At 38.5% G+C, this 27,289-nt stretch overlaps 1 protein-coding gene across 10 annotated transcripts in view; it reads left to right on the forward strand.

The window, feature by feature from the left end:
• Positions 1 to 27,289, forward strand: part of GRIK1 (glutamate ionotropic receptor kainate type subunit 1) — a 376,197-nt gene that overhangs the window by 252,110 nt on the left and 96,798 nt on the right. For all 10 annotated transcript variants that reach the window (XM_069472388.1, XM_069472390.1, XM_069472389.1 and 7 more), the window contains 3 exons: positions 11,657 to 11,710; positions 15,191 to 15,364; positions 24,178 to 24,321. In XM_069472388.1, coding sequence (XP_069328489.1) covers positions 11,657 to 11,710; positions 15,191 to 15,364; positions 24,178 to 24,321 — 372 coding nt within the window. The remainder of the gene's footprint in view (positions 1 to 11,656; positions 11,711 to 15,190; positions 15,365 to 24,177; positions 24,322 to 27,289) is intronic.

A 27,289-nucleotide genomic window follows, 5' to 3' on the forward strand; every position in this document is an offset into this window, starting at 1 on the left:
GGGGGCACTGAGACGCTCCATCCAAGGGAAGCTACGTGGGGCTGGGACCATTTCCTGAGCTGGAGACCAGTCAGTGTATGAGCATGAACACACTGTTCCCAACTCAGAAAAGCTGCTCACCCCTTTACATGAACAAGCCAGATAAGGGTTTTTATTTTTCTCCACAACCCTTGTGGCAATGAGTGTTAAGCTATAATTGAGCCATTAGCCTCCATAAAACATTCAGTACCAAAATATTTTGCAGAACTATATTACATTTTCTCCTGTCAGCATGTGCATGCTCTTGTTTTTTTTTTTTTTTTTTGTTTGTTTGTTTGTTTTTCTTTTCTTCTTTTTCAATTAACATAAAAACAAGGCCAGAAAGAAATGTATTTTTTAATGTCTGGCTTCCTCTGGCTAGGAAGTGCAATGGCAATGCTGACTAATCAAATAATTTTGTGTGTCGATGCTTTCCTCACACATGTTGTGCCCAGTGGCTATCATGAGGGCAAACACAGGTAATTACATAGGTTCCATTCCTTGTTTACACAAGACAGAAGCAACCAACTGCCTTCATCTCCCACAGTAGAAAACATCAAGTCAAGCAGATCCACACCATGCTATAAACTTTCACCCCGAAGTCAGATCTATAAATCTATCATTTTTCATCGTAAACACATCGAACAGGCCAAATACCTTAGGGGCTACTTTTTACTGAATACTTATTGTATGCCAGATGCAGTGCTAAACAGATTAAATGCATCACTCATTTAATGTTTACAAAAAAATTTTGTATACAAGAAACTGACAAAGGTCAGAGAGATTTTGTAATTTGCCCAAAGTCTCAAAGCCAGCAGGTAGCGGGAGTGGGATTTGAAAGTTATCTCAGGATTTAAAAAGGAAAAGAAAATAACCTATCCTGCAACCATTATGTACAACAAGATGTCAGCTGATTCTCGTAGTAATGAAACCTGGAACACATTTTAGTGAAGCCTTGTACTTCTTGAATGCACTTGTTTCATCATTTCCTCTCAAACATCCAACCGTGTCTAGCTTTATACAATTCCTCAAGAAATGCTGATTATATCAAATGAATAATGGCCAAAAAGAGAGTGTGGTAGGGACACAGTACAGAATTTTTTTTCTTTCATTCAATACTTACTTGTTGGGCACTGATTGAAGGTGATCGAGATACAACAGTGAAAGCAACAATAACAATAACCGAAACCCAAGTCTCTGCCCCTTAAGGTGAAAAGAGACCTTGAAAATGAATGTGACAAGAGTACAGCCTATCCAATGCCTACAAACTGGCTTGAGCCATGAAGTTACTCTCTAAAGCAGTAAGGTGCTGAAACTAGAATCTCAGTTTCAAAGTTGGGAGACCCAGTTACAAATTCTGCTCTTTCCCTAATAGAATGAAATAACTACTGTTTATTTGGTACTTACTATATGCCAGAATATGCCATGTTTGACTGGAATAATCTCCTTTTATGCTCTCAGAATACTCCATGTTACAGATGAGAAAAATGAGACTTCAAATTATATACTCAATGTCAGGGCTGGATTCTAGACCAGGGTCTGATGCTCACATCACCTCAGTTGCTCACACCCTCTAAATATGCTACTTTGAGCAAATCTGTTGATTTCTCTTCAACTGAGTAACCTTCTCTATAAATAAGATTATTGGATTCCAATGTTGCTATGATTCTCTTCTGCATATGTGTGTTCAAGAATTCTCCTAATAGCGTCTAGATATAAAGGACTTGCTCATCGCCTTATACTTAGTAGGCTCTCAAAGAAATGGGAAATTAATTAAGCAGTTCATTCTTTTTTAAAGTTCCTCGATTCCTTTGATAGCTTTTGAAGAAGTTAATTGATAAGTTCATTACTTTGGATAAATCCTGACAACGTAATAATGGTGAATCTCAATTTGTGCTAATTGGATGACAATTTGTAGTATATTATATAATTATTTAGGCAGTACATTCTCATCCTAATTATGTTTCTCTTAGGCTGATGTTAAAGTCTATTTACATTCCCTAAGCATATAGTTAGTTTTAGTTGTAAGGAGCAGTTCATAGATGTGAGTGTGTTCCTATACATATATATAAAGTATATATATATGTATATAGATATTTTAGGGTGTATATATACACTTTGTGTGTGTGTATGTGTGTGTGTGTGTGTGTGTGTGTATGTGTGTATGGATTAATTGATCTCTATGGATAACCCAAAAGTTACTGTAGGTGTATGCTATTTGTCCATATTTTTATTGTCCAGGATACACATTTGAGGATCCTCAAAAGCCTCTAAAAAGTATATTTAGAAAAGACTTAGATTTGCTTCAGCATGAATTGGGAAGCAACAAAACCCATATCTGTATATGCCTCAGGTATGCTCTAATGCCTAACTCCAACTATACCAAAATTTGACTGTAGTAGGAGATAAGGAAAATTTTGCTGACAGTGGAAGGAGAGGTGCTTTAGAAAAAATTGTAAAAAGAATCTAGGGATGTGTATATTGGGGTACATCTTAAGGATCAATGAACTCTAGCTTTATTCAAAATTGTGGGGTGTGCATGCACCTTTTTTGAGAAAAAGGGTTCATAGTGTCCATCAGATTCTCTAAAGAAGCCTGCAGACTAAAGCAGCCTAAAAATCACTTCTCTAGATTAACTACATACACTTCTCCAGCCCTTCACAAATGCAAGTTTTAACCAAAATGACCTTCCCTCCTTACTTTCCCCATGACTGTCAGTCAAATCTTTTCTGTCCTAAGGGTAATCCTATGAGATATAACTGTCATCATTTACTCAGCCAACATTTGAGAGTGTTTTCTGTCTGCCAAAGACTGTTCTAGAACAAAAGAGGAGTACAATATAAAAACTCTCCAATGTTTTTAATTAATAAATTATTCAGTGAGGTCATTTGTTGAGTAGAGGACCTGGCAGTTCATTATTTTCCACTTCTGTGGGAACGCATTTGTACATCTGTTACATCATTTTTGAGAAAAGTTAAGCTGGACAATGGATTAAATACAAGGTATTAAGCCCAGCGCTGATGTATAAAACATTCCACATGCTATAGATTATCATCGTCATTATTATTTATGGTATTGTTTCTAGGCAAAAGTGCTAGAGTGATGCAGTGTTTCCCAATCCTACCCCTGTATGATGACTACGTCACCTGATATGCTAGTTAACAATGGTTTCCAAATCTCTCAGCCTGACATACCAGGTCTCCCTGTGGCCTCAACCAATGTTATTAAATCTCCATGCCAGACTGAACACCTTGCATCCGCTTCTCCATCCTTCCCCCAACCAAACACTTTCTCCTCCGACCCGTCTCTCGGTGACTAGAAATTTCATTCAATCGCTCCAGCAGAAACCTAGAAATCCTCTCGACTCTCCCTCACCTTTCCCACTTATCAGTTACCCAATGTTGGAGAATCTACCCTCTGAATGTGTTTCACACTCAACCACCTTTTCTCCATCTCTCCTATCCTCTTCCTTCTGTACTAATATAGTTGATCTCTCTGCCCCAAGTCCCCTTCCGCTTCTTTTCTTCATCCAGCCCCATGTAATCTGAAAAACTATTCATTTTAGGTAAAATATCTGACCTTGTGCCTCCCATGTTTGAAATGCCTGAGCACTGCCCTTCCACCTCCACCCCAGGCATTGCATTCTTAATAAAATGACACGTTGCTTAACATGCATAACATGCTATGTAGAGCCCTCCACACCTTGTACCCACTGCCATTGTAACATCTAGTACACAAAAATATCTATTACATCTATTACACAGTTTTAGCCAAAAAATATCTGTCACAAATTTTTAAAAACTATTCTTTCTTAATCCACTAAGGAGACTAAAGTTCTTCCTGAATGTCACAAAGGAATTCAGAATCACAAGAAAAGCTGGATCTAATTAATTCTAATATCTAAAGGGATGTCATAATAGGAAATCAATGTAGATTTGAATTTTTACAGAAGGAGAACGGTGAGTGAGGCATCTTGTAGCACCTGGAGGATCATCTAAAGGAGAACCTTTTATAGCTAGATTCAGCTCTCTGGACAGGAAGCTCCCTCAGAAATAGATGAGCAACTTATCAAGCTCTCTTGGCTTGATGGAGACATCCTACTTAATATAAAGCTTCAAGTCCTGTGGTTGTAACTTTGCTCTTACCTACCAACCATATGCTTTTATTTGTGTTCTCAAAGTCCAGAAGGACTTTGTGCAAATTATTGATTTTCCCACCACCTATGCCTCCTGTGGTCAATTAATGAATTAATATAGTACTAAGAGGCCAGGATTGAAATCCAACCTGGGTTCAAATACTATAACTATGTTTTATCTCTCAAATCTATAAATAGAAAATAATGCTTTCTCTCCAATTGTATGTAAAGAATTGCAGTGGTCATGTCATAGGTCTCAGCAGGCAGTAGCTGTGTTTATTATTGTTATGACTTAAAAATATGAGTTTGAGTTTGATTAACATAAATCAGTGGTTCTCACCACTGGCTGCACATAAAGTATCACCTGGAGAGCTTTTAATAAATATCAATGCCTCAAACATATTCCAGACAAAAATAAATCAGAATATTTAGGGATGGGGTTCAGACATTGATTTTTTTAAAGTTTCTTAGTGATTCTAATACACTGAGAAACACTGATATAAATAATTATTTTCTAAGCCTAATAGTTTCAGATAAATTAGCAAAGTAAAGTCACCCGAAAAATTGAAGATCAGGCCCCAGACTCGTGATAATTGTACTGGGCTGTAAATATCTCATGATACCAGCAAGACCAACACTTATTTCACCCCTAGTTCTCTTTTGAAAGGTTACCTTCAGGCAAATTTGAAGTATAGTTTTTATTATTGCTATTATATTAATAAAAGAATCTTATTGCAAAAAGATTAACTGAATTATTCAACATATTCTCTGTTAACTGTCCACCCGCTAGAATTTGTTCAATACTTTGCTGTTAAAGCTTTTCTTTCACTATATTCTTTCTTGCACACTGTCTTTCTAACAATTTCTTCTGGATGTTTTGGAGAGTTTATTTCTTAGGTTCATGTAATCTTCCAAAGCACCACTCTCTCCTATTTGCTAGATGGCCTATTTCATTCTGGTCAGGTGTGTGTGTTTCCTGGTTCTTATCTCAGTATCGAAGAATGGTAACTGAGACTAAGTCGATGGCACAAATGAGCAGGCCAAACAGATGCAAGCAAGCCAAGCACCAAGATTTATTAAGCACAGTATGTTCCAGAGAGAGCTCGGGTCTATCTCTGTGAATGGAGATGACCCGAGTTTCTAATACACACATATTTTTATATGATAAATGAATTACCCCTCCTCTCTTTAGGTAGAGTTTCCATTTCCCCGCCCCTCGGTGATTGACGTATTTCCTTATATAAATTGCTTAGTCTGTGCACATGCGTCCTCCCAGAATCCCTCAAGAAAGCCCATGGAGGGGGTGTCAAAACCACAATGCTAATTAGATGGTCAGTTGGGGACAATTAAAACCCCCTAATGTGCATGCTCCAGTTTACCCGGTTTGTGGACTTAACCATATCTCCAATTTGCAGTTTCCCTGCCTCTTTCTGGTTGGTCAGTTCTTACATCCTCTTATCACAGACAAAACATCTGTTCCTCTCCCTTCCTCCTTATCCCTACCTAACAATTCTGCCATGGGAAATCCAGCTTCCTTTCTCCCCCAGACCATACCTCTGGAGAAAGAAGCTTATAAAGGAGGTAAGACTGAGAGACATTTCCAAATAGTACAGTTATTCTATTCACTGACTCTTCATGAAATATCCTTTGCTTTTCTTCAGTCTAACTTAGTGTCAGGAGGAAAGTTGTCTGAGTTTGTAAATGGTATAGCAGTGTCTTCAAATGGAAGAAAACATTCTAGACTCTGTGCTTAGCATGTATCTGTGTAACACGCATGTGGTTAGCATGTGTATGTGAATGGGGGAAGTAGAGAAATTTAGAAAGTTGTAAATATCAAATAAAAAAAGTCATTTTTCCTTTTGATACATGCATCTGATGTTAATGTAATGAAGTTGTCAATTACATGCACCATAGTCACAGAAAGATGGGAAAATGAGGTGTATTGGTTTTCTGTTGCTGCTGTAACAAATTATCACAAATTTAGTGACTTAAAACAATAAAAATTTATTCTTTTACCGTTATGGAGGTCAGAAATCCAAAATCAAGAAGGGCTTCTCTCTTTCTGGAGGCTTCAGGGGAGAATCCAATTCCTCGCCTTTTCCAGCTTGTAGAGGCTGTCCTCATTCCTTGGCTTGTGGCTCCACCTCACATCACCTCTCTCCTTCTGCTTCCATTTGCACATTTCCGTTTACATCTTCTCTGCCTCATGACCCTTCTGTTTCCATCTTATAAGGGCCCTTGTTAGTACATTGGGCCCACCCAGAAAATTCAGGGAAATCTCTTCATCTCAAAATCCTTCATTCAGTCATATCTGTAAAATCCTCCTCCATGTAAAGTCACATACTAAAAGGTCCTGCAATTAAGATGTGGACATCTTTAAGAAATCATTATTCAGCCTGTTGCATAAGGAAATGGGTATTTTTTTCTGTATGTCAGGATTTTCTGGGGTCTAATGTGCTATTTTCTATACATCCTACTATTACTTTTGTAGATGTGAGCTATAATCATTCAATGTTGCATGAGTGTATTTTTTAAAACAATTAAAGACTCATGTAAAGACCTACCTATACCTAGGTTATTCCACGGATTACCAACATTAAAAATTGTATGGCTGAAGGAACATCCAGCTCAGAAGACAGTATAGATATAGCCTAAAGTATAGCAGTTAGCAAATGAAAAAGAGCTACCTCCTGGAGCACAAACTTTCATCTTAAAATTGCTGCTCTGAGACTTGATATCATTCAACTGGTTTCCTGAAGATATCTATGCTGAAAAAAACTTATTTCTGTCTTGAGGTAAAACTATTACTTTAGCCACATTGCATGTTCACAAGTTATTTATTTGAAATTATTGACTACAAAACATGTCTGGTTTAGAATTCATCTTGATATTGTGAAGGCTACAAAAGGAGAAATATACTTCAGGTTAGTCAATATAAACTTCCAAGATGCCTATTTTTCAATGGAAAAAAGCAGTAAAAAAAAAAAAAAAAAGTATAAGTATTACAAGAATGCCTCAGAATTGCTTAGGAGCACTCCACGTTGCATTTTAAGTTTCTGCTACAACGGCAGCAGAATGCCAATTATTTGTGACATATGGATTGCCTTTAGTGATGGATGCTGAGAATTTGTGGGGAAGAATCTTTTTGTTGCTGTATCCACAGCACTGCATTGCCTTCTGGGAAATGATCAGATTGAAATAACTGTATAGGCTTCATAGGATACCCAAACCTTTTGTTGGAAGACTTTGATCCAAAGACTTTCCTAGTATCTTATAGGATGATTCTATGACCAAGCACAGACATTAGACCCCTACAAACTATTTCTTCAACATCCTCACTTAGACTTCAATGAGGACTTACAAGACAAACTAAACTATGGTCTTGCTGCTGCTCAGGCTGTCTGTACTTGATGATTTCACTCATCAAAATCTAAGAGCTCATCATTGCCAAGAACAACTAGGCTAGAGCAAGGAGAGTCGATGCTATTGTGAACAAAGTCATGAAGGTTCTGTCAAAAAGTTTCCAGAAAGCAGCTGGACCAACATGGGATCACTATTGTTATTAAGCCATGACCATGTCCAAGGCTGCATTGAGAAGAGTGGGACCATTCGAATTATCCTTTCAAGAGCCAACTGGCATTGAGTTTCTGCCTTCTGATAAACCAGTTTAACTACAAATGAAAAGAAAAACAGTATTTTCTAACAACTGAAACAATGATATAGCCTTGTGGTATTTTCATCCTTAGTAGCATAATACAGAGAAAACATTACAATAGGTACAGGCCACCCTACCCCTTGCTAGTTTAAGGATTATGTTATCTAGACAGGATGGAATGTTGTAAGTCTGTAAGACTTTAAGTCTTTTGGTATTGGTCTCTTTTAAGTTCTTATAATTGATCCTGCAGCAATATGAAGTATGATTAACAATGAATGGTGAGCCCTGCAGCAAGCGGGGGAAAGGGAACTATTTTGTTGGAGGCCTTCTTTTTTGTTACTCTGACCTAAGCCAGCTATGTCAGATCTGAAGAGTTCACTTCTTTTCATGGGAAAAAATTATTTGTGCTTGTCCCAATCATGATTTTTTTTATTAATCTGTAATATCTTTATTCTACAAAGAATTGGAGCAGCTCAGAAAAATACATTTGAAACAAGGTGATAAATATCTTTATAAGGGGTAGAGATTTGGCACAAAGGGGAAAACTAGGTAAGAAAAACATAAAGCTGGATGACATTAGCACATGTGGAATATATTACCCTATGTTCCTGACTAGTTGCTAATGAATGTCTCACAATTTTGAACCTAAACTTCCTAGCAATAAAAACAAAGTTGTAAATAAGATCATTTATACGACTTGTGGTTTTTTTGAAAGAAAAATGTATTCAAAAAAAGACAGCTTGTTCTAGCACTGATAACAATGTTAATCCTGTGTTGGAGGAGTGAGACCTCTGGAGGGTGACACATGTCAGTATTGTTCTCACCTTGGTGGCCAGAACCAGCAAATGGCCCTACCCAAGGACAGGGACCAGGAAATGCAACTCTATTACATGCCTTTGAGTTGGAAAACTGCAAACAGTAGTAATGATGTCCACATGAGGAATCTTCTAAAATCAAGAGGGGTAGTAGATATTCAACACCCTCCCTATTTTAGACACATGATATTATCAAAAGATAATGATATGATGTTGAAAATTATTTAGTAAGAATAATTTCATTAGGAAACAAGCATTATTAGAACATATTAGTGGAAGCAATTAAGGAAAATATGCTGTAAATATAAACAATATTGATAGCCACATTTATTCCATATTAGTATGTGTGACATGATGCGTTTTGTGTCAATAAAAATGATTTAAATACAGCCAGAACTAGTTTCTAGCAATACTGCCCCGGTGAAATATATATACTGCCAAGATCAGCACCACTTGGTCAGTTCAGCGGCCAAGTACGGTACCAAAATCCAAAGAAGTTAGTCTTTCTTAGGAAAAAATCAGTTTTGCAACGAACTATCAGAAAACTCCCCATATCATGATTATAGTTTTTATTTTTAAAACTGACATTTATCTTGATGTGACCTTTCCTTAATCCCTTAATGACTTTTAGTTGAAATACCAACATGCAGAGAGAAAATCATAATGTGAATGCAATAGTTATATTTATAAGGTATGCTGCTATCAGACGACAGGGCTACTGGTTCCAAGCAGTCTACAGACTATTGTAAGAACAATTGTTTTAAAATCACCACCTTTGGTACCATTGCCTTTGTTGTTCTGACCTAGAAGTTTTTCCTTCACCTGAGTCCTAGAGTGTTCACAAAGTTGACGGGCCAATGATCAATGACTATACTACTTCTTTAATTTCCATTTATTTCTAGTAAATTCAAGGGAAGAACCGAGAGGCACTGATCCAAACAGCTAGCTAGGAAAGGGAACAGGGATTTTTTTCAGTACAGCAAATAAAAATTGTACCTGAAGGACCTAAGGGTTCTTTTGCAATAAAAGTGGACCCTTTGGCTGTTTATTCATTGCATTTTCATATCTCTTTCCAAGCACTGAATAAGAGGCATATCAAATACATATTTGCCTCCAGGAATTATTTAAAAAATAATAAAAAGTAATTAGTTAAATGGTTGTTTAAAAAAAAAATGCTTATGCCCTCAACAGTGGATCAAAAGCTTCCATTATAAGTTTAAAAAGAAAATTTTGCCTAAGTGAAAAGCTACAGATTCAGATGCCTTTGTGTTTTATTTTCAGTTTCAGAAACAATATTTAAAACCTTTGTATCTGGCTGTATATCTAAACATAAAACTTGTCCAGTTCCCTTTCAAGAGATAGTCTGGGCTGCAATTATGCGATCTAATGACCAAAGTGAAAAATTGGATTCCTGACTGACCCTGGCAGGCCAGCTCTTTATGCTCGAATGATATAAGAGACCAGTTAACAAGACCTCACCATGCATGGCTTTAAATGTTATTGATGGCCTTAAAGCAAGTCTACCCTTCTAAAAATCCTTTTGTGCGCCTGGTCTTGTTATCATCATAGAAGTGACTTACATGCTGTAGGCTCATGATTCATGGAGAGAGTTTCCTGTCATTTATCTTATCTTCACGACATTACAATTTCAGTAAATATTCCTCTGGTTTCCACGTTAGTAGAAACAGCGTTAAGAAGTGTCAGATTGGTGTTTGCACTGTGTTATGTGCTGTCACCAAATACCCTCTTTATTCTTTATTCCCTTTCATGTAAATCATTGTAGTTTACATATCTTAGGCACCTTCTAGGACCTCTGATAACTTGTGGTGCCTTTTTCCAGACCTTTTCAATTCATCTCTTCAATTGAAGATCTGAAAGTCTTTGTTCTTTAATGCAAATGTACATGTTTTCCATAGAGCAGTGATTCTCAACCACAGATGTGAAATACAGAAACCTAGGCTGCCCTCTCAGAAATTCTAATTCAGGATGTCTCTGTGCTAGAGCCTAAGACTCTGATTTTAAAACTTCCAGAGGATATTCTCATTTGCACCCCTAAGTGACCAGAGCTCGGGAAAACTAACTTGGAAATGTGATTTCTGAATCGCCTCTATTTATTTCTATACAAAGACCAAAAAGCAGCACCCAAATCATCCTTTTTGTTAACCTGCCCTAAGGAAGGTGATATCCTTATTCAGAAGGTTCAGAAGGAAGAGCTTATCTCCAAACCACTCGTGACTTCTCAGTTGACACCATTTCCGGGAATCCTAAAATAAGATCAGAGTTTAATGAACTGTCTTTACCTAGAACCCCTGTCCTTTTTATTCACCTCCTCTCTCTCTCCTCTCCCACAAAGTAAGAACAATATACATACTCACAGAATGAACTATTAAGATCCCAAGCAGGTTAATTGAGAAACAGAAGTAAGAGACAGTGTGAAATTTGTATAAGAATAATCCCCATCCTTCCATCTATAAACTAAGCATCTCTTCCCCTACTCATTCTGTAGGATAACACAGAAAAGGGATAGAGAGAAAGGTTTCAGAGATGTACTCATTTATAAATCCTCACTTACATGTATCTACATAACGGCATTGCCAATTCAACATTTAACTAATTCTAGTCTGAATGAAGCCTTGTGCTAAGGACTAAGGCGATGGAGGTCAATAAAATATATATTTCTAACCATGAGATCACTCAGAAGCCCAGGCAGTGGGAAAAACAAAGCCCCATGCCATTACAGACAACTCCACAGATAAAATTTGTTGAGCATAAACTATTTTTAAATTTGAACATCAGACTGATAACTTTGATGTGAGTCAAAGCAGTGTGTAATGAAAACAGTATCGGCCAGAGGTCAGTGGCCTCAATCCACACCAGCCACTAATTGGCCTCAGGTTTCTGATCTGCTGAGTCTGTGCATTTCCAAAGCCTCTTCCTGTTCTATGTTCCCAAGCTTTCGTAGTCACCCTAGTAATTATCCACTTCTTATTAGAATTCTGTTCCTGATTCTTTCTCCTTGTTTCTCTTTTGCAGATTCTGTTCATGGGCATGATGACCGAGTATTATCACTACTTTTTCACAACCCTGGTAAGCACATCTGGCAGAAGGGTATCCCACAAGGTGGAAAACATCTTTACACAGCTATTTCGAAGTTAGCACCACTGGTGTCAAAGGCAGGATATTGCCATGGAGATTTGCCTTACTTTTCTAAGAACCCTCTAAATCCAGTAATGCAGGTTTCTTCCTTTCTTTTTTTAACTAGCATCAATGTGGGCGCATTCAGAGAAGGATTAAAATGAAAATTCCATTAAATAGAAACTATCAAAGTACAAACTATTCATAAGGAAGCATCATTTACAATTTCTGTATACATTAGAAGGTGGATCCAAGAGTATTTTGACATTCTTTGATTTGATGTGTCTTTCCTCCCTGTGTCCAGTAGATAACTGAGTTAGCCAGGGGTCACCTGTCATAGGTTTGGAAAACCTTCAAGAAGACGAGTTTGGGAGAAGCTTTGCACATTTAATTTTTTGCACTATTAAGAAAAATCATGGTTTTAAACTTCAGAAATCCAAAAGAAACTCTAAGACATCTTAAATTTGGAGAGACCATCTGATCAAGAGAGAATGATTTAGGACATTTAACATATCAAAATGTCATAATATCTTTCATTCAGTCAATTTCAGAAATCAGTGACAGCCTGCCCCACCTCTCCACACATCCCCATACACTCCAGTTGCTCACCTGAGAGGAAAACACAGAATTGACCTTCATTTCTACTTTGTAGGAGTGTATCAACTAAAATCTACCCAGATTCTGGGGGACTCAGTAATTACTGACTACCATTATAGCAAATAAAACTGACAAGCTAGAGAATGGGGCATTCAAAGAATTTAGAATAAGGACCAAGGAGCTGTTACACCATTCACAGAAGAAGCAAATTTTATTTGTGACTCAAGTATCTCTGAGAGCATAAAGGGGTGGAAAGGACATTACGAGATGACTGCTTTGAGATAGTTGTGAAGATCATTACTGCTACTGAGTGTGGAGTGGAGAAGTGGGGTGCATGGCAGGAGTTCCTGACTTAAGGTTTCCATGGTCCTCACACCCGATCTTCCTGCATCCTGATCACATCCTCTTTCAGAACCTTGGAAACTGCAAACTGTCTTGCTCTGCTCACGAACATGGTTCTTCCCCTGTCACTATGAACACCTAGGGATTGCTCAAGGTGACATGGCCATCTGCCTTGGAACTTTCTACAGCCCCAGCTGTACACACCCCAAAGAGCTGGTATTGGAGAAATTTGAAAAAGAATATGAACAATGGAAACTAAGAAGATTGGTCCTCAGTGGAGACCCTGGAGGATGCACAAGTTGTGCACTTCTTGTTCTTGTTCACCCCTCACATTTCTGTGGTCCTCATCCTGAACTCACAACGGGGTGTCACGAATCAGGACTGGGACTTTCCAATTCCGTATTTCACAGAAAACTCCAAATTGTAGGACAACCTAATTTTGCGTATGTTTAATGTATTTCATTTTAGCATGTTAAATTTGTTTACTATTAGATCCTTGAAGGATTCAATATGTGTTCTGGAAGTTTCTATTTGACCTCCTATAGCTGGAATAACTTTTTCTCTATTCATTGAGTATGTTAAAAGAATCATTCTGTCCTGGGCTTTATTCTTTAAATTTGCTTCTTTTATTCTTTTCCTTTGATTTTTTTTTCTGCATTCTGCCCTGCTTGGATTTTATATTCTTATTATTCTTGTCCATGACTATCAATAAAAGTTAAAGAAAAAAATAATTACTTAGTCCAGAGTAAAAGTACTTATAAAGTACTGCTTTAAAAGGCAGTACTGGACACCTTTTCTGATATTCAGTTAGGAGCACAGAGCTGTGCTCTTACAGTTCCACTGTCTAGTCCAAAGATATTTTGGAAGAGAGAAGAGCTCGTCAAAAGAATAAATTTGTATGCATCTTCTGCAAATGCAAATCACAGTGTTTCTGAAGCTGCTGCACTTGAGTAACCACTATCATCACTGATAATGTACTGTCTTATATTGATTGCACTTTCAGAAAGCAGTTACATTGTTAGGAAATTTTTATGGAAGGGTTTTTTTTTTGTGAAATGTTATTTTGAAAGTTTGATTTCTTCTTAAATGTGATACTTTTTTGCATGTAATCTTTTTACATAAGAAAAAAGTTGAAATTATCACATGTCTGTTTTAAATATGAATCAACTTAGAAACTTCGGGTTTACACACAGCCTCATCTGTGATAGAAAATATGAGGTTTTTTGTTGTTTTTTTTTTTTTTTTCCTGAAACATTTTCTGAAAGGGAATGAGTTCTATTGTTAAGATGTTCTCACACCCGTACAATATGCTCCAGTGTATTCTCTGAAGAGAACTCTGTGATTCTCATTCTGAGCATATGTCCAACAAGCATCCTTCATGTCCTCATTGTATGAGATATGAGTTCTTTTCAAGTGATCCAGGAGATGCTTTATTTCTAGCAGGAGTGATCTTCCTGTCAAATGCATTTACAACTTTCAAACTGCACCTCTGTGGCAGGACCCAGAACAGCCTGATGCAGCAAGAGGTGATGAAGAAGAGTGGTACTGCCGCTGAGCAATGATTCATTCTTGGCCTGGTCGTCACCACCCAGAACCTCAGTTTCTTCATCTATAAAATAAAAGCATTGAACCAAATGGACGTAAATATCACTTCCAACTCCCCAAAGACTATATCCTAGGAACAGAATTCTTAGCTTTTCAGAAAGTCGTATCCTGTGCCCAAGGGCATACTGATTATCAAAAGCCAAATTCCTCTTCTTGGCTTATCCAAACTAACAATGTTGCAAAAAATAGATGAAAATGAAAACTGCTTACTGCCTTAGAGTTTCTTGGGCAGCATGTGAACGAATAACATGGGATATGTTTTTATTGAAACGGTGTGATACGGCTGCATTTTTGTTTTAATCTACAGTAGTCCCTCTTGTCCAAAAGGGATACATTTCAAGGACCCCAGAGGATGCCTGAAACCTAGGATAATGCCAAACTCTCTATATATTATGTTTTTCCTATACATACATACTTAGGATAAAGTTTATTTTATAAATTAGGTGAAGTACTTTTGCATTTTGGAGCCGTTATGAAATATAATAAGGGTGCCTTGAACCCAAGCAGTGCCATACAGTGACAATTGATCTGAGACACCTCCTAGGTGACTAATGGGTGGGTGGCATCTAGACCATGGAAATGCTGGACAAAGGAAGGATTCATGTTGCAGGCAGAACGGAGTGGGACAGTGTAAGACTTCCTCCCATTACTCAGAAGAGTGGGCAATTTAAAAAATTTGAATTGTTTATTTCTGGAATTTTTTATTTAATATTTTCCAACCATGGTTGAACTTGGGTAGCTAAAACCATGGACCACAAAATCAAAGATGGTGGAGTTGGCAGGGGGACTACTGTATTTGTTGCTTCTATATTCATTAACTCTCTTTTGCATAAGGGACATCGAAAATGCTAATTCTTTTCTACTTTTATCATTTTTAATACTGCACAGGACTTATTTGCTTTAGATCTGGAACTCTATAGGTACAGCGGCGTAAACATGACTGGGTTCCGGCTGCTTAACATCGACAACCCTCACGTGTCCTCCATCATAGAGAAGTGGTCCATGGAGAGGCTGCAGGCCCCGCCCAGGCCCGAGACTGGCCTCTTGGACGGCATGATGACAGTAAGTAGTTTCAAAATATAATACTTTGAGAGAATGCTCGCATGCCTTAGGGGTTAGGTGAAGAATCTTCATATGCCTTTAAAACGTGAGGGGAAAGTGTTATAACGTGTGCCTTGACTTGTGCCAGAGAAGAAGGAGTAAGCTTTGTAGGTATTTCGAAAGGCTGGAACTGGCTACTATAAAAACTGCTATTTTTAGCTTCCTAACTGTACCTGCCTCAGATAAAGAAGTTGACAAGAGTAGCCACCACCACCAACCAAATGAAGACAAAGCAGGAAGCAAAGCGAGGGCAAGCCAAGAGAGGTTTACCTCTGGGAATGTGGCCTTGGGGAGGACGGAGGGAAGAGGAGGAACAGCCTGCCTGTGCAATTTGCAGAACGCGTTTGCATTTCCCCCTTCTTCCCCGGCTCAGCAAGCTGAAGAGATGTGGGAAAACGCTGGATTTACATACAGTCCGTGCATTCACAGTCTCCCTGTCCTAGACCCGCACAGGCACTCTGCAGACACTGACATCGCGTAGCACCAGCCATATGTTGCTCTTGGAGCAGATGCCAAGCCCGCCTCCTGACAAGTCAGAGACACTCTGCTGAGCAGATAAATCGTGAACTGCCTCATCATAGAGCTTCTTGCTAACACCATTTTTCTCTTGTTGTCAAATGCACCTACCTTCGCCTTATTTCTCTAATGAAGCTCCCTGGGTGATGAAGAAAATAGCAGGAAATAATAAGAAAAAATGCTTTCTGTGTAGGAACAGTGGCATCTAAGGAAAAAGATATCAGGAATGTGGACAGATAATAGCATTTTAAATTGTCATAGTATTTTATTCCCTGTTCCCGTCATCAGGAGAAGCACTCTTGCTTTTAAGATGCAATTTACTGATAACTGAAAGGTATCATCTCTCAGAGAAATGAACTTGGGATTTCTTTGTTTCTTTTATTATGAGGAACACATGAAGAAAATGAAACAGATGAATGAATGAAGTCGTTCTGGATGAGTCCATGTTCAGGCTCCCTGACTGTTTTTCAAACCTGAAATAACTTTTAAAATATACAAAGTGATCTGGAAGATAATGGTGGAAAACATTTTGGTACAAATGAGCCTTGGGGTGATTTGAAACATTGCTTTGAATAAGAACAAGTAGAGAATATCCAGGGAAATATTAGACTTCCAAGAGGGAGAGAAAACACCGGAGAGAAAGAAAAAGAGAGAGGGACAGAAAAGATTCTAATATGTCAGTTTTTCTCTTCTTCCTCTTGGATTTCTAATTCCAATGAGTTCAAACATACATGGTTCAAAATCTTCTGCCCACCTCCCTGCCTTCCAATGAAATTTCTATCACAGGATAAAATCGCAAATAATTTTTACCTGAATTTGGTTTGTACTGCTAAAAGAGTTACAGTTTGAAGCTATGTTAACACAGATTATGGATGCATGCCAAATATTGAATATTCATCACAAGTATGGCTTAATTTACCAAAGAAAAGTGTCTGTGTGTTCAATTATACTGAGCTGACAAAGCAGTTTGTACATATTGACTTGAGATGAGGAAGACCACTGAGAAGAGTGACAGATCCTCAAAATTCATGCAGAATCAGACCGAGTATGAGGTCATGCTTCTACCTCGGGGGGCTGCCGGTGGCCTGGGCTGATGGCAGTCCTGTGGGCAGGAAGCTTGACACAGCTGAGTCCCAGTGGATGGAAGAGAACCTGTTCTGCCTGAAGTTTTTACTGTCATCCCAGAGGGTTTTTTAGGCTGTGATCTTATTGTTGTCATTATTATAAGCTATAAAAAAGAAAGTGAGGATTTGCCAGACAAGAAGAGGATGGCTCACCAGGGTGCTATAAAAGTGAGTAGAATAACTGTGTCAGGTCATGCCACTACTAGTTAAAGGAAAAAAAAAAAGGGTGGTAGAACACAGCACCCACTAAGAGTTTGATCCAATAGTCATGCAGATAATGGCTTTGCGATTGATTATGTGAAGCACAATATTGACCTTTATTTATCCAAAGGGTCACTTGCTTTGCATTTCACTGTCTCCTTTCTGTTTCTCCCGGATGTTGCTCATTTGGGGATGTGGAAACTGAGTCACGAAGAAGTGAAAGGGCATATAATTGGATGTTTGATGGACAAATCACTGAGCCAAGAGAACACATCCCATGTCCCCAAGTCCAGGCCCAATACTAGCACATCTTTGCTCTCAAGTTACCTCTATCCAAACTCTTTCCCCTCTACCTTAAAGACAAAAAGTCCTTTGGTTTCAATTCCACTGGGTCTATACCGCAGACCCTGTACTTCACTAATTCTTACATGCCAAGCCCTGTTGCTCCCCCTGCCTAGAACCATCCCCTATCCAAGCTGTTTAAATTCCACTTTACTGGAGGGGCCTTCTAGGAAGTACTGTGGAATACAGCAGCCCCTCCCTATTCTCTCTCTCTCACCTGCTTTCCTTTTCTTCACAGCCCTTTTGACCAGATATGTTACATTTTGATTTGTTTGTTCAATATCTACTCCTGAGGCGAAGGGGAGAATAAAAAAAAAAAACCTATTCCTACAAGAATATAAACTCTACAAGGACAGAGACTTTGTCTTTTTGTGTTATGCTTTATCCTTAGCACTAGAAAAGGCCTGGCACAAAGTACACCCTCACTAAATGTGTCTTTAAAAAAGGAATGAATGCACTAAATAGATATGAATTAAGATTGTACTAAAACTCAAGATGTTAAATGAAAAATATTCAATTAGCCCCTAAACATTCTTATAGAAGTGTAAAGAGAGTTCCTATAAATAAGAAATATGTGTGATTAGTAAAATTAGATATTATTTTAAAGTTAACAATATTTTTAAAAAATTAACCATAGACTACCCACTATTAATATTTAAGTAATGCTGTTACTATAATAGAATTGCAGCCTCTGAAATGATATGTATTATACCACTATTCTTCAAGGTAAATTTCTCTGAAAGCTCATATGTTTTGACTTCCTATCTAATTATCTATTTTCCTCTTCAATATTTTTAACTATTAAGAATTTCTTAGAATTTCATTCACTAAAATATCTTTAAATCATATTATTACATATGTCAAAACATTCAAATCTGAAAATAGAGAAGTCAGTCATGCCCAAGTTTAAAAATCTTGACAACAGACTTAAGAACAACAAAGAGAAAGTTTAAAGAAAAAAAAGAAAAATTGACTTTAAACATAGGGTTAAAATTGAGTTATTAAGAAAACTGTTACTGAGTCAATAGAGTTCAAAAACAGTGAAACTCATTATTATTAAAATATATCTTAAGAATAGAAAAAAAAGAGTATTTTATGAGTGATTTTTCTGAAATGTACTTTGTTCCCTTTTACTATGTTTAAATGTTTCTCAGCATTTGGGATGATTCAGTCTATTGGCTTTTGGATAGACTGGGGTAGCAGTATGGCCCGTTCTTAGACAGGTTCTTTTCTGTGGACCAAAACTGTGTATGATTCAATACTGCTCAGGAGTCATGGAAACAACAAAACATTGATCTGTCATCTGCCTTCCCAGTTTTTCCAATGCATTTGCAATATGAGGTTAAGTCAGTAGCCGTCTCCTGATCTCTTACATGTGAACGTTTCCTACAATCGTGCTCCACAAGGAAGACATCTTCGAGTATCCACCTAGAGTGGCCACTGCCATACCTGTGATGAAAGGCAACAGACAGCCGGATTCAGTAGAAAAGGCAGGATCTTTCCAGATAAGGAAAGCCTAGATTTAAGTCCTGGCTATGACTTCTGACTAACTAAGTGACTCGAGTAAGTTATTTAGCCTCTCTGAGCCTGTTTGCTCATCTGTAAATCTGTATAATAATATTTTACACTGTTACTCTGTAGATTAAGTTAGGAAACATACGTGAAGGCTTTAGGATATAGAATTGAATTTACTTGATGGTACCTGATGTTTTGACAATTTGTATTCAACAAAAGAAAAATAAAAGACATTCTGAAATGCCAGGGCAGAAATCCATTTGTTTCCAAGAAATACATTCTTTGGTTTGCACAGGTAGCCCAAGGGGAACCCTTACCTGGGACCTGTGTGACCTTGTATGACCAGTAGAATCACATTGGTTTATTTTCCATCTTTACATATTGTCCTTTTTTTTTTTTTTTTTAACCTTTTCCTCACTGCACCTCTCAAAAGCTGGTAAAGGTTCATTGACACGATTTGCCAACTTCTCTATCAGACCTCACTGGACCTGCTGGGGTTGCTACCCTAATTACTGAATTTCTAGATTGTGCTGATATCTTTGCAACCTCCACCAACCCATTTCCAAATCCCATTTCACTGTAAGTGGCTCTTCCCTACCTCCTGGGTGCTCAGGTGTGCAGGATGCTGACTGCTTCCTCCACCACTTCGGCTTCCTCAGTAGCAACCACCTCCACAAGCTTGTGCTCCCTGGCGGGGCTTCAACAGGCAAAGCACTAGTCCTCCCACCCTTACCAAAATCCTTGCTACTTCGATGAGACAAGTCTCAGAAAAGACGAAAACTAGCCAGTTAATATTAAGTAGCTCATGTTAAATTCCTGTTAGCTCTATGTCATGGATATGACATTTGAAGTTTAATTGAGGGACCTATCAACACCAAGCTAGAGAGGTCATTCAGGAAATTAGGGCAAAGGGGTGTTTTAGGGCAGTGCTTTTCTCCTAGAAAACTGTCTTGTCCATCTATATGAGGTTAGTAAATGTTTCCAAATTTGGAGATAAAATGGGAAATCTATGCTTTTTGTTCATCTGCTTTCGCAAAACTAGGTCTCTCTTCAGCACCCTGATCTCCTCCAGCGTTTTACAACAACAGTTACATACGAGGCAGGCAGCAAAGTATGAAGACCCTACAAGGTCATGTAGTGGTGTTAGTCTTTGTTCCTGTGGTGAGGTGACATCTCATTGGTTTGTGTTGGGAGTCCCCAAGACAATCCTCAGGTTTGATGATTTGCTAGAAGGACTCAAAGAACTAAGAAAACCTATTGTACTCATACTGACTCTTTATTAAAGCAAAAGGAGGCAGTAAAATTAGCAAAGGAAAAAGACACAAAGAGTCTAGGAGAAATCAGGTGTGGGCTTCCAGATGTCCTCTCCCAGTGGAGTTGCATGAACAGCCCTTAATTCTCAGCAGTGAGGTGTGACAACATGTGTGAAGCATTGCCAACCAGGGCCACCCACCTGAGACTTCATTCCAGGATTTTTATTGGGGTCAATCACATAGGCATAGAGCACCCACGTAGCTGACCTGAGTTACTCAGTATCCAGCCCCTTCAGAAGTCAAATCAATACAGCATGGCCCAAAGCCCAAGCAAGGCCAACAAAGTAGGCATTGACCACAAGTCACATTTTTAACATCAACTCGCTGACATTTCCCAAGATCCAAGGAATACAAAGACACTCCTATCAGGATATGCCAAGGACTTAAAGGTTGTCTCCCAGGATCCAGGCAAGGGCTATTCCTTTCTTTAGAATGTGCAGGGTTTGAGCACTCCAAGGCCACTGACTTAACCCTTTACTGCAAATTGTGGTAAGAACCAAAACATTGTGTGTTAAGGAAAGCCTGCTTTCAATATGCTTATTTCATGATCCAGATTGTGGTAAAAAAAGATGCTTTCCTAGGGGCATTGAGCAATGTGATTTCATCCAGGCTTTCGATATATATAAGATGTGAACATAAACACATTTGGAAGAAGAAAATTGGAAACATAGGCCAATTTCGACTACATTATCTATTATCTAAAATGATTTGAGAGTTGCTGTTCTAGTAAGCAGCTTTCCAGCACAAAACTGAAAAGGGGGAGAAATTCAGTGGTAATTTATTAGCGCTGTAAAAGTTATGAGTAAATGTTCTCTCCACCTAAGAAAACATGTTATGGCAAGGGGTAGCATATTTTCAGAATAAAATGATTTGCTTCTTTTAACTTTAAAAGCACTGGTCAGACTGATAGTTTTGAATAATTTTATTGCACATCTCTATACGGAGTCAGCCTTGAGAAAGAAAGTCGAATCCTTTCTAAACTAAGTTTATGGAAAGTCACATCATTGGAATTTCACTATTTATGCCTTTCTATCTAATCAGTCATTCAGTGGGTCAATGAATACACATAAAAATTTGCAAAATAGTACATTCTGCTGATGAAAAGGCCAAAGTTACCATAACATACTGGTTGTGGACATTGAGCTCTGAAATCTGAGTTCGCATTCTGAGTTGGAATTCTCAATTCTTCCAATACTGGGTGCATAACTTTAGGCAAGTTATTCTACCTCTACAAGCCTCAACTTCTGTAGCTGTAAAATGGGGACAAGACCTATTTCAAAAGTTTAATTTCAATAATTATAGGAGATAATATATGTAAAATGCTTATAGTGCCTAGCTTGTAGTAAATTGTCAGTGAATATTAACCATTACTGAGCTATTACTCTGACTATTTTTTTTTTTTTTTTTTTGAGACAGAGTCTCACTCTGTTGCCCAGGCTAGAGTGAGTGCCGTGGCGTCAGCCTAGCTCACAGCAACCTCAAACTCCTGAGCTCAAGGGATCCTCCTGTCTCAGCCTCCCGAGTAGCTGGGACTACAGGCATGTGCCACCATGCCCGGCTAATTTTTTCTATGTATATTTTTAGCTGTCCATATAATTTCTTTCTATTTTTAGTAGAGATGGGGTCTCGCTCATGCTCAGGCTGGTCTCGAACTCCTGAGCTCAAACGATCCGCCCACCTCGGCCTCCCAGAGTGCTAGGATTACAGGCGTGAGTCACCGCGCCCGGCCTACTCTGACTGTTAAATCATCAGACTGGTCACTTGGTTTAGAAGTAGCACAGCTTTATGATTAAGAGCATAAACTCCAGCACCAACTGCACAGGTTTGGATATTGGCTTTCTCATCACTAATTTGGAAACAATTTAATCTCTTTATTTCTTTATCCATAAAGGAGTAAAGGTTATGATGAAAATTCAATGTTTACAAAGCATTTAGAACAGCACATGACCTATTAAGTTCTTGATAAACATCAGCTATTATTGTTGATTCCATTGTAAAAGTCTCAATCTGCCAGTAGCTTACTCTCCCCTCAATTAAACCAAATTAGTATAGCAGAGTGGTAAAGAACATGGGCACTAGAATCATATGTGGGTTCAAACCTGAACCATGCAACTGATTACAGAGGAGCCGTGTATCAGTCACTTAATTTCTATAAGTCTCAGTTTTCTCATCTATAAAATGGATTATATCAATCTTAAACTGAATGATCGAAACAGTTTTAAGCTTTAGCAATCACCACCACCAAAAGTCTAACTTCTGTATGTCAAGTGTATCAGTATGAGTGAAATTATTTACCTTAAAATTACATCTTAAATTCTTGTAATTATACAGTTCTCACAAAAATGCCTTTTATTTTAAGACATGAAATAATATTAATTCCTTTAGAGAACAATTTATTAAACAACTTTTATGTGCCAGAAACTGTGCTAGCCACCAAAGGTTGAACTCAAGAACTTTCTTCCTTCAAGAAACACATATTCTTACCAAGACACAGATATAAAGACAAATGACAATAAATATATGGAAAATGCAATAATGAAGATTGCATAGAATAATAAAGATTCAAAATAGAGGTATTTCCTGGTCTCAAAGACTGATAGAATGCAAGATGTAGCAACCCCTATCTTCTCTTTCTACCTCTTTTTCCACCTCCGTCAAGACACGATCAATCCATGCATAGTGAATGTTGAATGAATCAACTGATTTTGGAAAACCACATTATAACCTTCATTCTGTGACCTGGATTCTAAGTTTGACTCCACCAATTATTTTATATATACATATATATATATATACACACACACACACACACACACCCCTTGACAAATCAATATTTTGCCTGGAGGCCAGTTTTCCCACATAATAAATAGCTTTATCTATCTGTTCAGCTTATTTTGGGGACTTGTAGAGAATTTCAAATGAGTTAATATATTTGAAATTGCAATGAAAACCCTCAAGTCAGATGTAAGGGTATTATAAGATTTTATCCCTTAAGAAAACCACAGGGAAGTATATTTTATAAAATGCTGTAAGTAATGTGTAAAATTTTGTGAATGAGAAAAATTTCATGAGAAAGGAAAGAATGAGATGCCCAGCCCCAGAAAGGAATGACTGCTTTCAATCTCCTTCAGGAAAGCACATGCTAGCAAGAGCAGGTACATTCTGAGCAAGTTACACATGTCTGTTCTTCAGAGGGTCTCCCCAAACTTCCTCTAGAATTTGATTCCATGACTACAACCTTCTCAACTCTTGTAAATGGAAGGGACCAACACTCGTATCCTTATCTGGAAATCATCTGTTAGTTTTACTTGCAGGAGTTTCTTTCTATCAAAAATAAACCAGTAAGTAGACATATTAATATATATAGACAAATGTTGGGAAGCAAAATCTGATATTGAAATAGTGGGCTTTGATAGCTTCTAGCTCAATGTAGTGGATAGTAACACCGCGTTTAATACAGAAGACACCGTACAAATTATTTGTTCCCTGAATCAAGTCTTTTGTGGCTGATCTGAGTTGCTTTTCTTCATGTGTTTTGTTTTTTTAAGAACTCAAAACAAAGCAGAGTTATGATTCCAATTTACTCTGGAGTATGAGGTATTATTTTGAAGAAAAATAGGTATTGGAGAGTGGAAGCTATTCAGCTGAAGAATAAATGACTTTTGAGGTCAGACAGGAACGAAGGAAGTAGGGAGAGGGATTGCACAGGTACAGGAAGGTGAGCAAAGGTGAAATTGAAGGTGTGGTGTGTTTCCCTCCACAGACTGAAGCAGCTTTGATGTACGACGCTGTGTACATGGTGGCCATCGCCTCCCACCGGGCATCTCAGCTGACCGTCAGCTCCCTACAGTGCCATCGACACAAGCCATGGCGCCTTGGACCCAGATTTATGAACCTGATCAAAGAGGCAAGTGACACCCCCTTACAGCCCAGTGTGCCTTAGCTTGGCACTGTGTCCATTTGGCATGGTCCTTCTCACACAGTTCTGTTGGCATGAGGCCTGCAAGGGAGAAGGAGCCATCATCAACCAGACTGCTCAGATTTCAGGGTCAAAAGTTTCCCTGGAAGAACAACTAGGAGTTTTCCAATGTGATGCTGAGAAGTTTAAAGAAGCTACCATGTGATAACACTTACCCTCTTTCATTTCAGCCATGGCACCAGCTACTGCTGGCTCTCCACACATGTTCATGAGAGATATGGGTGCTTATTCCATGGTCCGTGGCTCAAGGGGAGGGTTGGTCCATCACTGAAGTGTACCAGAGATTGTTCCAGCGTTGTTAGCCTATAATCCAAGTGGCTCCCTAAGGCTCAGGCTGTACAGGACTGAACAGGAGGATCTGTTTGTCTTAATGATATAGTTATTATTTAAAGTATTTTCAAGAGTACATGGTATTAGGGGGAAGGGAGTTCTTCACTGATGTCCTGGGAACCTGGACTATCTCCTACCTTTTACTTTTCTCTGAGGAAGTTTAACTTCCCTTCACAAGACCCTATTCTGAGTCCCGAGACTCCTTATAGAGATGTAGCCATGGATTATTGTTGAGCCCAACATGCGGCTCAGGGTGTGTGCTTGACGATATGAAATAATGCTCTTGGAAGCAGCCAGCCCTGACTGAGTACGCCCCATATCCTGTGATGCTGCTCTAATATTTTCTCTATGGGATGCAGAGATTTACCTCGCAAGTTAAAAATGTCTTTTTTCTTCTCTGTACTGGAGAAAGAGGTAGTTAGACAAAGCCACAAGCAAAACTGGGGGGAAACATAGTACAAGAGCAGAATGTCCAGCCAAGGGCAAGGGAGATCTATCTCCTCAGGAAAAAATGTCTGCTTTAATCTCTATCTCTGCTGGTCTCTTCAGCACCGGCATACCCTCTCTCAGGCTGTTCAGCCTACTTCCCCACGGAAGCCTGTCTCTGGTCCCTAAGGATGAGGAGCAGACTGGTAGGATGTATAAAAATTAAGTACCCAGATTCCAAAGCAAGGTTGCTTACAAGACTGGGACTAGGATAGGATTTAAGGAAGCATTCACTCTGGGGTGAGAACCTTGCACTTACACAAGATAGAGAGAGAGTTCTTCCTTAAATTTTGTGCCCTAGGTACCTCTCTTACCTCATCCTAGTCCTGGCAGTGATTGCTTGGGTTTCAATCCCAGCTCCACTAACACTTATAAGCAATGTAACCTGGGCAAGTGACTTAAACTCTCAAAGTCTGGTTTTTTGTTTTGTTTTGTTTTGTTTTAATCTGTAAAATGGGAATGACATCATCTACCTTATAGCATTACTGTGAGTATAAAGAGTAAGGCTAATATTCATGAAGAATAGTGCGGGAACATAGTATGAATCTAAAATATTCAGTCTTCTCGTTACCATTGGAATGCACCACTAATAACAGCCTCATCAGTTTACTAACGATGAAGCCAGGAATTTAAAACTGGCAACAACAACAACAACAACAACAACAAAGAAATCACAAATAGGCATGAAATGAAATACACTTTCTGACAGCTACATAAATCTGACATACTGGGTCTAATAGAAAAACATCACACGGGCCTCCTCTCCCTGCAGCAATCGTGGTTATGTCCTGAATTGCCTTGCTGATTACCTTGATCTTTAACAAGAAAACAGCCGGTTTCCTTTTATCTCGTACCAGTGCAAGGGGAGTCAGAAGCCGCATGAAAGCTTGGGCTCAAACACTCAGAGCACCCAAAGCACCTTTCTACTTGTACTTAAGTTGCATAAAAAGGTGAAATTCCCAAGCCACACTTAGGCATGTTTAAAGAAATAATGAGCTACAAGATGAGGGACCACATTGAAAGCAAGAAAGCATTTTATATTCATTCACTCCAAAAACCAAATTTCCCCTTCTCAGGCTCCACAAGTAGGGGTGAAAGGAGGAAGGGGGAAATGCATCAGAAACCTTTGTCACTATTGTGCTCATTCTCTCTTTTGTCTTCTGAGTCATGATGCCATATGCTCCCTTTGGCAGGGCATACGTCCCTGCAGAGAAGATGGGATGGGAGTAATCAGGAGCAATGCCCCAGCCTGTTGGAGGACTGGCACTGAGACTAAAACATGTAAAAAAGAAAATGCAGGTGTTTCCTTAGATGAGTTCATAACTTAACAAAATTTTACAGGTATCAAGTTTTACTAGGAAACATGAATTAAGGCACATGTCCCCTAAAATGGCCCCTAGACATTTCTTTAGTAATCCTTTTTAGTAATTTTCACTTTCTGAAGGAGCTCCAAACCTAGAATTAGGAATAATGTAAAGGAGCCAGTCATCAGATTGGATTTATGGGGTAAAGACCAAATTTATCACAGGATGTGAACTTTCCGAGCATGGGAAGTTGCGAGTGCACTAATCCCTGACTCCACACATCAGTAAGAATCAGCAAGCCTTTCAGACACACCTCTGACTACCTTTCAGGGTTTAGGGCTGACCAGAAAAAGGGGACGAGTCAAAGAACATTCAAAACATGATAGATTATGTTATACTGTTAGCTCTCTAAGCATTGGCTGAACAAATGCATACTAGATTATAAATTCCCACTCAACAAGCATTACTGGAACTCTGTTTACAAAAGTAATATTAACCTGGTACCATAAGGGATATCCCCTGAAAAAATAAAAGATGTGGTTTCTACCACCTACTAATACAAATTCTATGTGGCAGAGAAATGACACTCTTAATTTGAAGCTCTCCTATGCCTCAGAATAAAACCTACACTCTTTGGCAGGATATGCAGGGAGTCTAGTGATCTTGTTCCTGATCCCCTGGCCATCCATTGTCCCATCCCCAACACTTGCTGAACCTGCTGTGGCTCCCTGAACGTGCCACATGCTCCTACCAAATTCTTTCACCTCTGATTGAAA

This window comes from Eulemur rufifrons, chromosome 7, assembly GCF_041146395.1.
Source record: "Eulemur rufifrons isolate Redbay chromosome 7, OSU_ERuf_1, whole genome shotgun sequence".
NCBI classification, from domain to species: domain Eukaryota; kingdom Metazoa; phylum Chordata; class Mammalia; order Primates; family Lemuridae; genus Eulemur; species Eulemur rufifrons.